At 36.2% G+C, this 12937-nt stretch overlaps 1 protein-coding gene across 13 annotated transcripts in view; it reads right to left on the bottom strand.

The window, feature by feature from the left end:
• ANK2 (ankyrin 2) overlaps nucleotides 1-12937 on the bottom strand; it is a 250765-nt gene that overhangs the window by 156188 nt on the left and 81640 nt on the right. For all 13 annotated transcript variants that reach the window (XM_057546234.1, XM_057546235.1, XM_057546236.1 and 10 more), the window contains exon 5: nucleotides 3628-3726. In XM_057546234.1, coding sequence (XP_057402217.1) covers nucleotides 3628-3726 — 99 coding nt within the window. The remainder of the gene's footprint in view (nucleotides 1-3627; nucleotides 3727-12937) is intronic.

The raw sequence follows: 12937 nt of genomic DNA, 5'->3' as shown, positions 1-12937 counted from the left end.
AACATCTGCATTTCCTAACAAAGCATAATGCACACAGGATGTATTCAAATGTGTTTTGAATGTGAAAATAAAAATTTGAACCAACCCTAAGTAATGCCTGCTTGTGGAAAGGAAAATGTGGGATGGGTAGAAATAATGGAGAACAAGTCTGACTGAGAATCAAAGATATGGTAGCCAAGACAGGGAAATAAATTACATGATTAACTATGCAAGTTGCTAAATATCTCACAACAACTGTTAATGGAATGGTCTGTTACCAATTAATTTGGGAAGTTTAGGACATAATATGATCTAAAATTCTTTGGCAAATAAGGCTAATTCATTAAGTTTGCACTTAGTTGAATTGTATATTATTTAAATCATTTAGATATAAAATTGTGCTAAGTAATGTAAAGAAAATCAGTCTTTCAATTCGAAACTTAACAAACAACTAAAAAAATAACAAAGATCATCAAAGTTAGAGAAGCCTTAGATGTAGATAGATAACCACATTAGAAAAATTAGAAGCTATGTTTTCTCTCTAGAAACAAGTATTCAGCAATGGAAAGGTGATGAATAAGTAGAAAAAATACACGTATATATTCTAGGCTCTGTTAATGTGAAAACCTCCTTTAATTCACAAAAGCTTGAAAATAAGTCTCAGAGTTAAATGTTTCCATTCACAGAAGAGATGAGGGCAATTGGATATGGTACATCTATTGAATATATTCCAGAGACAGTGGCAATTTATCAGCATCTAACTACTCCATTTGTTTTCAACAGTAATTTTTTAAAAGGTAACTGTAGACTTCGGAGGGAAAATCATTTCCCTCAAATGCATCATATCATATATGCACTACCACAGTAAGAGTTGAATTTTTTAAATTAGAATTGAATTTTAAATAAATACATTACTTAATGGAGTGGAAGAGTAAAGCATGTAGTGCTGTAAGATGAAAGAGAGTAGCCTAAATTTAGAACTTTGTTTGGCACAAATTAAGCCCTCTGTGAAGGAGGAAAGAACAAGCTCATTACCATGCACACATTTAATTTGATTCCCCCCTGAAACACTGGGATAGTTTATATTAAAAGAATGTGAACTTTATTTTTTCTTAGAGACAAGGCATTTGCTGACAGCACAGAACCTAATTAAAAAGTTTTTAGCCTTCAATTTTGGTAACATTCAGGAAGAAGGAAGAAAGCAGAGAATTATAAAAATGGTACTGGACAGACAGAGAACTCCCTTCAGAGAATTTAACTTTGGACCTCCACCACATGGATTTCATTCGAATCTACACTTCATGGGAGAAGGGTAAAGATTTGAAATGATTTTTTGAAGTATCTTCACTAACTCTATGAAAAGGAAACCTATATTAAAAATCTGTAGCTTCATTTTTCGTCATTTATTTACCAATGCTAACTGCTATAATTATGGGAAATTTCAACACTTTAAATATTTCTTTTCAAACATGAGTTTCATTGCCATACTGAATGATCTCATCATTATCTGATTTTTAAAGTGGTCACAGTGTCTTGATTAGTAACTAAGTTTTGCAAATTAGGGCTACTAATGGGTTCAGGCTAAGTGTCTTCTTTAAGTATATTCATACATGTACACACAACCATAGAAGGCATTTAGCAATATAGCCTAAAAGATCAAATAGTAATCAACCATATAGCCCTGTGAAGATGTTATTCATTCACAGAATGATCGACTAAAAGGGAACATGCAAAGATTTTTCCATTAGTGTATTTCCTGATAACCATTCGGGCCAGTGGTGTGGAATTAATCAACTAAGTTTATACATATCCAGTCAGGGAAAATTAATTTTACTTATTTAAATGATTAAAAAACAAAACAAATATATGTTTGTTTAGAGGCATATATGTGTCTAAACTAGGATTCAAAACCTCACGTGATTTACTTGCAACAGTCATATTTCTTTGTGGAAATAAGAGACAGTTTTAATTCTCTGAGAATCAGAGTGTAATACAGACTCCACTGATGCAACATACATAAAACGGTATTTCTGGAAGCAGAGTGAGATGCTACAGAGGTCCAGACTGGAGGAGCCTTGAGAAAGCTGACAATGCTGTCAGGCTGTATTTCCCTAAATCATACACTAGAAAAGTCTATTTGGTGAGTAGAACTCTGTAGTGTAAAGGTTTCTCTAGGTAAATGATTCTGCTTTCAAGGAAATAAAGTAAAACAAATACATATTTCCATAGTTTGGTACATTTCTCAGAGGTCCTAATGCAGAGAGATATAGTCTCATACTGTTACCCAAGCTTTGCCTGAGGATATTCACGTGCTACTCATTGACAGAATGTGTCTCAGAAAGTCATACAATCATAATCATAAAAATCACGCTGTACTCATGTGGTAGGAGTGTAAAATCTGTGTGTGCTGAGTAGAGAACGTGAAATCGTTTCATACTAGGCAGTCGTGTTTTCCAGTCATAAACAGGAACTGTGGTCCCATTAATAGTGATGTCTTGGGATTGTTTTTAACTAATGAGAGTAAGCTGTCAGAAAGTTATTGCCAGGCTCCACAAAAAGTTTTGTCTCATAGGTCCTGGACGTGAATTTAATAGATTATAAATGACCTCTCCCCACAGTGCAGGGTAGAAGGGATTTCATGTTTATTTCACCTAAAGACTTAATTGTCCAGAAGGAGGCCATATTAGACATTAAAAGTTATCAAGATAGTTTCTGGGTGACAGCCATCCATCTACCAGTCATCTTCCACTCCAGGGCAGGAGTTTTAAAATTTTGTCAGTGGAGCCACAGAACATGAAATAGGAAAACTAAAGCCTGGTTGCTTTTGGGTGAGGAGAGGCATGTCCCAGTGGAGCTCTCTTCCCCTCCTCTCCTGGGTCACCTACTCCCAACCTTCTAGTGGCCCCTGAGGCATTTTCTCCAAGCTCAAAAGCATCCTGAACGTCACTTAAAAATCACTGTTCCAAACAATCACTGAACTCCCTCCTTAATCCGTTTAGGCAAAAATGAGAAGGAAAATACAAAGCAGGTTCGGCTTATTGGAGAACACACACAGGAAAAGGAAAGTGATGTTGTAAGTTGGCCCATTCCAACCCCTTTTTATGTCTAGATGGCCTGAACGTTTTGAGACTGGATTGATTTTGAACATTCTATTCAGTTGTTGCCATAATCACAGTCACACAACCACATGTCATAATTTGTACTTCATAAAATATGAACAGCTTTCTGATGACATATTCCTCATGAAATTGTGTGAACATAAATAACTCTGAATTATTGCTAATCATTAAAAAACTTTCCTTTAAGGAATTGTATTAGATCCTAACAAAGATAAAACACTGATGAAAAGAGATGGATAAAATTTACTATAAATTGATTTTAGAATAGTACAAAGCTCCCAAAAGCTAGAGAATGGCAAATTGATGGAAGCATGATTTCACGTAAGAATAAATTGACATGAATCCCAAATCAAGGCATAAACTCATTGAACTGTGTGCACTGGGTCATTCGTTCATGGCCACTGTTGTAGCTTACAATAGTAACATGAACACTCGTAGGATAAAGGTAATGGAGACCCTTTGCATCTGGATACAAAGAACATGGACATTAAGATCAAAGAATTCAGGTCTTTAGAGTTGACAGTCTTACCTCAGTAGCAGTGCTCTGATTAGCTCCATTTTCCAGCAAATATTTTACAACATCAATGTGGTTCTCTTGGGCAGCCATGTATAAAGGAGTGAAGCCATTCTGAGGACAAACAGTGAAAAAGGTATCTTCAATCATTTGTAAAGTTTAAACCAGGGAAGAATACAAGACAAAGAAAGAGAGAATACTGTGAAGCAAAACTTTGAAATGGTGAAACATATAGCATACCTTCACACTGAAGAAGTCATACATGCATTTACCATCAGAAAACTAGACAAATCAAAGTTAACCAATTCCCACCAACAATTTTTGAAAGATGAGGAGAAAGGGAAGAAATACCCCCCTCATTTCCTGCCTTCATTTCAGCACCAGAGATTCACATTTCTTATCACCCAACACTGTGTTAAAACTAAAGATATTTAGTAGCTTAATACCTATATAATTCTATAATATATATCATTCATTATATATAATATCTATATAAAGTAGTATTTATGTAGTATCACCTATATTTATCAATTCATAAACTATTTAAACAGATGACGATTATCTTGAATATATACATTTCAACACCCTTAAAAGTATAAATTATTACTCATATCAGAATAAGCTGAGAGATTGCAAAGCTGATTGAAAATTTTAAAAATCTGTATTTCAATGTTCTGCTTGAGGTAGCATGATTTATACCGAACATCTTTACATTACTTTTTAAAAGCCATTCTGAAATTCTATCATTCGTTAATTCTCATATTCATTTATTCAATTATTTACTAAAAATCCAAGCACTGGTAGCTGGGCCATCACTGGGAAACAATGATAAACAAGACAGACATCTGCCCTCATGGAGTACATACTATGGTAATATGATAACATTATGTAGTCATAGTTATTTTTTTTTTAAAGCACTGAAATTTTGTAACATGAGTTTGAAACTAAGTATAAACCTGCAAATTTTCTTTTCATTAGATCCTTTGCTATATATAATACTTCATTAAGGTAAAAACCCACAAAACTTTATTTAAAAAAGAAAACTTGTGAAATAATTCATCAACTCTCAAAACACAGCATTCTCTTAAAATTATGTCAGAGTCTTAAAGACAGTTGATTACGTTAAAAATTCCACACATTAATGAGAATGACTAAAAACATAGATGAAACTTCAGGTATTTCTAAAAATTTACAAGGAGAGAAAATTTTTTTTCTCTTTTGAAAAATTCTTTTCATTTTTGAAAAATTCTTCTGTATACCTTGTATAAGTGTGGAAACATTCAAAATGGTCAAGATAGAGCGAAATACAAATACAGAGTATACAAGTAGAACAAGAAAAGTAATTTTAAATTTGATTACAAAAGAAAATCTGTAGGTTTCAAATGATGGTGGAAACTTTAAAACTAAGAAACATTACAAACGGAACGAACTGACAATTTTGTAGGATTCAGGAATAACTTGCTAGCTGGAGAGCATATTTTTTAAAACACAGAAAATAGGTGAAATCTTGTGTATTTTAAGAACTGAAGAGGTGGCGGAAGGATGGAATTAGAGATTCAAAGGAAGGGAAAGCCAGTGAGGATGATTAAAAACAATGAGTGGGTGTGGAAAGGGGCTCTTTCATGACAAGTAAAAGGCAGGGATGCAAAAAGAACTTTGAACAGAATAAAACAATTTGCTTACATGCTTCCCTCTGACAGAATCTTGTGTGTAGATCAGAAGAAAGGGAAATAGTCTGTGGTTACCAGATGAATAGGGGAAAGGAGAGATATGCCATCCTTAGGCTCTTGTGCTGGGTCCTGAACTTTAGAGAGACCTCTTCTAGCTGATCAGGGCAAAGGATCCAGAGGGCCAAGGCGGCATGCCCATCCTGATCCTGCAGCTCCCCTGCTTCCAGATCACACACCAGACATAAAACCACCCAGAGTTCCTGCCCACACAGCCCCAAGTGTGGTTCCAGTGCTGGCTCAGATTTCTTCCTTGGGTTCATCGTCCCAAGGGTCCACGGGTAGGCGTACCCTACAGTAGGCTGAATAACACCCCCAAATATGCCCACATCCTAATTACCGGAACCTGTAAATGTTAACTTAATGGTAAAAGGAACTTTGTAGATGTGATTAAGTTAAAGATCTTGAGATGGGGAGATTATCCTGAATTATCCAGGTAGGCTTGATATAATCACAAAAGGTTTTTATAAGAGGGAGGCAGGAGGTCAGAGAGAAGATACCACACTGCTTCTCACTTACAGCCTCAAGTAGGAACCAGAAGTGCCAACACCTTGGTTTTAGCCCTGTAGGACTGCTTTTAGACTTCAGACTTCTAAAATTATACAAGAATAAACTTGTGTTATCTTAAGCCACTGAATTTGTGCTAATTTGTTACAGCAGCAACAGGAGTCTAATACACACTCTTAGAGTTGTTTGTGAGGGAGGGTGGAAGTTAGGAGATGAACAGAGCTTGAATGTGCAGGCTGGGTGTGTACATCTTTATACATGATGCTCTTGTGGTGCGGATGGGGCAGGGGATGAGGAGAGGAGGGGGGCCAGAGTGCAAAATCAGCCCCAATCCTGCATGGAACGAACTCCAAGGTTTCTAAGAAGTCTAAATTTAGACCTATCATATTGCTAGAAAGATATATTTACCAAGGTAGGAGGATAGGAGAAACTTATTTGATAGTATATTAGCTTGATATATAGCTTTTAGTTTTAAAAATATACTGTAAGTGGACCTCTTTTGCAGTCTTGTCCTGGGCCCTGCAAGTGTTAATGGTGGGCTAGAGTAATAGAGAAAGAAAAGGGAAAATATAAAAAATAGAGAAATATCAAGGCTGACAACATATAGTATCTGGTGGGGAAAGGGCAGTGACAGACAAATGATCAGTCTCTCGGTTAGAGGGCATCATGAATACCATTTGCTCCTTGTGCCACAACCTCAGCATGCAAGGCCTTCCAGCAGAGTGGGAGGCACGTATAAAGAACGATAAAAATAAAAATGATTTCTTGAACTTCTGCTCTATGCCATTCACTGTGGGAAATGCTTTGACTCTACTGCTTCAAATTACCATGACCACATGCTCCGGTTTCCCCAGGACGGTCTAAGTTTATGCATAGTTATCTTGGAGTAATTATTAATAGTATCTCAGTTTGGATGATAAATTAAATGGCCCAACATCATCTCTAATCTTTAGAATAGTGCTGTAACATTGGTATTATTATCCCCAGTTGAAATAAGGCAGTTGAGGCTCAAACACTTAGGTAACTTGGCCAAAGTCTCCCAGCTAATAAGTGAACTGGAAGTGACAGACAGGAGCCAGTACATGGCCAGCCTTCTTCCCCATAAAGGAGTTGGGATTTGATCACGTGGATGTGTGGCTCGCAGCCTGGCTGTGTTATAGAAACTCCTGTGGAAACTTGTAAGAATGCCTAGGGACCACCTTGCCTCTCCTGAATGGTATTCTCCATATATGAAGCCAAAGTACATGCATTTTTTTAAAAAGCTCAATTTAAAAAACTGCCCCAAGGACATTGTTTTAGGAGATGCAGAACAACTGAATGGTTTTGGGCACGGATCACGTAGGCATTTTGGAAAGTTCACTCTGGTGACTACAGATGCCTTGGTTTGGGGTAGCAGGATTCAAGAATGGAAGTAAGGGATCAGTTTTTGCAATATTTGCGATAGTGTATTTAAATGAAGACGGTAACATGAGCTAAGACAGCACCTTGGCTAGAAGGAGGGGGAGCTATTTACTGTTACTAAACGTATGAAGTAAGAAGGCAGTAAAGATTTACTACAGGTCCTAAAGATGTGGGAAATTATCCTTCCTTAACTTACTGATGCTATTTAACAAGAAGTAGTCCACCAGAGAATGTGAAGCACACCTCTGGGTAATTGGGAAAGGGCATGGCAGCACTTTAACACCATTGTAAATTTTATAGGAAAGCTTTTATCTTCCCACATAAATAGGTCAACCACACAGGATTATTGGCTCCTGTGTCCATGTACCCAAGTGCTTTCCAATATATTATGTCTCCACGTTTTTCTAAAATAGTCTGGCTGCAGGTAGGTATGAAAGTATATGCATTTTCTCCTTTTTGGTATAAAAAAGTCAAAGAGATCTGGAGCCCAGGTTGATACTTGAAGGATGCGTACAAGTACAGCATTATTTGTTGTTAGGGTAATTCCAGGGTGACCAATAGATGCCTCTACCAACTGGTTATTAAATATTTTGAACATTATCCCTCTCCGTGGCAAATTATTAATTATTTGCCATTCATTTATATTTATTCACTAAAACTGTGTTTGGTGACTCTTTGCTGCTAGGCATTGTGCTCAACTTTGGTGATTCAGAGATGAAAGCTCCCTGTTTATTAGGAGCTCACTGCCCAGGGGCTGAGATGGGCAAGTAACCAAACTACTGTATTACAGTTCAGTGAACACATATATAGTTAGTTTCTTTAAAAAAAAAAGTTATGTGTTGGGTATAAGGAGAACATAAAAGGACACAGAGCTCAACTGGATAAAAAATTACATCTGGGGCTTCCCTGGTGGCGCGGTGGTTGAGAATCTGCCTGCCAATGCAGGGGACGCGGGTTCGAGCCCTGGTCTGGGAAGATCCCACATGCCGTGGAGCAACTAGGCCCGTGAGCCACAATTACTGAGCCTGCGCATCTGGAGCCTGTGCCCCGCAACAAGAGAGGCCGCGATAGTGAGAGGCCTGCGCACCGCGATGAAGAGGCGCCCCCGCTTGCCGCAACTAGAGAAAGCCCTCGCACAGAGACGGGGACCCAACACAGCCATAAATAAATAAATAAATAAATAAATAAATAAATAAATAAAAATAAATAAATAAACAAACAAACAAACAAACCCAAAGTTAAAAAAAAATTACATCTGAAGGAAACACAGGGAGGGATACTTGGAAGACACTGGGAGTGATTCGGTTTGAGCTAAGATATGAAGACACTGAATTTAGGCACAGAGGCAGGAAAGGTATTTCAAATAGAGGAAACCCCATGAGAAGAGAAAACCCTGACCATATAGGGATCTTCGGAAAATTCACTGTGACTAGTGGGGTGAGGAGGCTGAGACAGGCAGGGATCAGCCCCCATCCGTCACGCTGAGGCACCTGAATTTTATTCTGAACCCTTGGGAGTCACTGAAGGGTTTTAAGCAGGGGTTTGACATGGTCACATTTGCATTTTAAAGAGATTAATTTGCCAGAGAGGGGAGGATGAATTAGAAAATGGCCAGAGAATAGTCTGGAGGAGTAGAAAGAAAGTTTTTGTCATAATTCAGATGAGAAGTGAGGATTAGAAACATTAAAATGGTTTTGAGAGTTTGAAATGTTGTTTAGTATTCATGTATTTATATTCCACTTAAAGATTAGAAGTGGTTTCAGTCTGCATGAGTTATTAGTTATTGATAACATTTCTCAGATTTTTTAAAAAGTTAAAATACTTTTCTTCAAATCCAGAAATTGTATCATATTTAAGAGAATTCAAACACTTATAATATTACCAAGAATGTTGTTCCTATTTTCATTAGTGATATATGACCAGTAATCAGGTTTTAGCCACTGGAGAAAAAAATTTTTTTTTTGATAATTGGATTATCTGGGAAAATTGAATGAACATGAGCTGATAATCTTCCTATCAAATGTTAGATTTATTGCAGTTTGGGGGAACATTTTAATGCAATAAACCTATTGATATCTGTACGTCATTTCAAAGAAATTATATAAGAGACAAATAATGTCAGTATGAAAAGTAATAAATGGTTTAGAATCAATGTTTTGGATAAGGATCAAAACTCTAAGAATTATCAATATTACCTATTTTTGCAAAATCTTAACTTTTCAGACATAATTTTGCCAGAACATATAACCTTATTCTTCTATTACACAAATTAAGATTCATCAGTTGGATGACTTGAAATGATCATACAAAATCACTTTTATCTTAACATAAAGGTCAATGTTCAAACGTATGGACACCAAGGGGGTAAAGTGGCGGGGGGTGGTGGTGGGATGAACTGGGAGATTGGGATTGACATGTATACACTAATATGTATAAAATAGATAACTAATAAGAACCTGCTGTATAAAAAAATAAATTTAATAAAATTCAAAAATTCAAAAAAAAAGTCAGTGTTACTATTCAATTCAAAAGGTCTCTTTAAAAAATGAGATACAATTAACATGTTATATTAGTTTCAGGTGTATAACATAATGATTTATTGTTTGTACATATTGAGAAGTGATCTCCACAGTAAGTCTAGCTATCATCTATCAACATAAATAATTTTTCTTGTAATGGGGACTTCAAAAAAAGGTCTTTTTTTATAGCACCAAATTTGTTCTGAAGTTTTTCACCTTGACACCAGACTAGGTGCCAAGTAACAAATATGGACATAATACTGTTCCTGCCCTCAAGAGCAGAAAATATAACAGATTCACCAACTACACGTATATGGAACCATAGTACAAGACATACTATAACTGCCAAAAGAGAAGCATGAATAAAATGCTGTCAGAGCACTAAAGAGTTAGCAATTGATACCATGAAGAAAGGCATCTCAGGCCCAAGCACACAGACCTGAGAGGAAATTAGGAGGCCTTAATGAAATCAAGATGGTAGATCTAAAGAAAAGAAAATGTTCTTTGCCGTTTTTTTCTATTCTTCTTTCATTCTCCCTCTCACGAAATGTGGTGTTTGTGTGAAAAGTCAGAGTGTATTTGCTGCAGGCATATATTTCACTTGGGGAATTCTGTTCTCTAAGCACAATACTGAGTCTAATGAATTAAAAAAAGAACTTCAAGTAAATTTACCAAACATGAGTAAAATCTAATGCAAGAATGCATCTTGAAAGGAATTCTTACAGGTCTAAAAATTTTTTTAAAAATTTCTAAGATCTCTAATTCATGTCTAACATACTACCACCCAGCTAAAGATATACTTTAGGTAATTTCATAGATCGAGTGTAAGCTTAAAGAGTAGAAACTGATTATAGAAACTTCAAATGGTATATAAATTAATTTCTCTGTAACTGCTCACTGTTATTTTACTTGTTCTTACTTTCAGTTCTATGCTGCTAAAATTATTAAGTATATTTCAATGATTAAAAGAAATTGCCCTATTTTTCTAGATGAAAATGTTATAGCTAAAAGGAGCCTCATCCTTTTACAGTTGAGGAAATTTTAACCCAGAGATTGAGTGAACTTCCAAGGGGACTGGGCAGTAACAGAGGTTAAGGAGGGAACAGGAGGTTAGTAGGAAGTAAATGGACACAGCAGAGGCAAAGATGCTTGGAAACTTTTGCCCTTTTCTTTTCATCTTTCAGGCATTGACACAAGTGTCACCCTCTCTGGGAGGCCTTATTCAGTGCCCATAACAATCTTAGCACATAGTAGGTGTTCAATAAATATTCGTTAAATGGATGAATGAATAAAGTGGAATAGGATCCAAGTTTCTTTCTACATCTGTGGTGGTTTTAAAATATGTCTACAGATTCTTTTCCCATAAAGGTTATTATAGAATACTGAGTAGAGTTCCCTGTGCTATAAAGTAGGTCCTTGTTGGTTATCTATTTTATATATAGCAGTGCGTATATGTTAATCCCAAAAAAGAATAGACATATGTATATGTACATGTATAACAGAGTCACTTTGCTGTACACCTGAAACTAACACAACATTGTAAATCAACTATACTCCAATATAAAATGAAAATTTAAAAAAGAGCAACGCATATGTCTAAAAGCTCAAAACCTAAGTATAAATTATGAAGAGGATTCTGGAAAAGAATTGTGTTATTGGCAAAATGGCATCTTAAAAAATCAAAAAATAAATAAAAATTAAAAATTCACACACAAAAATATATGGCTGCGAATTCTTTGACACTCCTCCCTTCAAAAGTGGAACCTAACTCTATTTCCCCTGAGTGTGGACCAACTTAGTAATTCATTGCTAATGCATTGATTATGGTGGAATCGATGATGTGTGACTCCCGAGGCTAGGGTTCAAAGTCACTGTCCTATTACTAGGTTTCTCTTGGGTGACCTGCTCTGGAGGAAATGAGCTGCCATGCCATATTAACATTCAAGCAGCCTGTGGAGAGACTCACATGAGCAGGAACTGAGACTTCCCACCAACAGTTAGTAACGACTTGCCAACCATGTGAAAAAAACTACCTTGGGAGTGAATTCTCCAGCCCCAGGAAAGCCTTCAGATGGCTTTAGCTCTGGTCAACATCTTCACTAAAGACTCATAAGAGACTCTGAGCCATAATTTCACAGCTAAGCTACTACTGAATTCCTGATACACAGAAGCTATGATGATAATATATGTTTATTGCTGTTTTAAGCCACTAAGTTTGGGATAATTTGTTACACAGCAATAACTAACACAATGTCTAACAAGATCATACATGATCTGGCCACAGCCTACCTTGCCGACCACATCTTTTACCACTCTTACTCTATTCTACTTCCTTTCTGTTTATGAAAGACATTCAGATCCTAGACAGTTTTGGGTTTTTTTTTCAAATTTTCTAGTCATATAACTCTCTTCAAATGCTATCTAACCTAAAAACTCTGAAAATAAAATATTAAACACTGCTGTTCTGTTTGGTGTTGAATGAGTTATAACTTTCAGCAATGTCTTCCTTATTCCCAAACTACCAGGACAATCGTTTGTAAACTGTGCTGTGTTCCAAGGAGGTATATCAGGGATCCTTCTAGTAGAATGGTGAGTTTTAGGAGCTATCACTGTTTGAAACACAAAGACAGAGTAGCTTAACATGGTAGTCATGTGTTACCTTTCTTTTAGTTTTTTGCAATTAAAAATGATATAGCCTTTCCATTAATAAGAAGGAATGAGTAAAGTAGGTAGCTTGTGTATATTTGCTTAGATGGAGCAATCTATATCTAAGAGAGTCTGAAAACTGAAGCTTTAAATATTTATAATACCCTTAATTCCCTGTGCCATTTGGCAGTTAATAAGAACATTGCATATACTCTCCACATCTACTGGAAAACTCATCAACAGATTACACAATCAATCCCAACAGTAGAAAATGGGAATGGTTATAGATAGCTCTGGGTTTAAACTTAGCAAAAGTAGAATTCCCCTTTTGATGAAACCTTCTTGTCTTTTGCAGGAAGGTCACTGTTAAGATCTAGATTTTTTCACAAAGCAGAATTCTTCAGCAGCCTTAGCTACGAAATGGTAGGAGGCTTTTTGTCACACACCGGTTAACACTGGTTGGGAATTACTACTCTAGTTTCTATTCCAAATACTATGTACCATCTTCTTCTTTTGAATTAGCAT

The sequence above is a fragment of the Balaenoptera acutorostrata genome, chromosome 5 (genome assembly GCF_949987535.1).
Source record: "Balaenoptera acutorostrata chromosome 5, mBalAcu1.1, whole genome shotgun sequence".
NCBI classification, from domain to species: Eukaryota; Metazoa; Chordata; class Mammalia; order Artiodactyla; family Balaenopteridae; genus Balaenoptera; species Balaenoptera acutorostrata.
The sequence above is the reverse complement of the archived record's forward strand: the minus strand, read 5'-3'. Positions and strand labels throughout refer to the sequence as shown.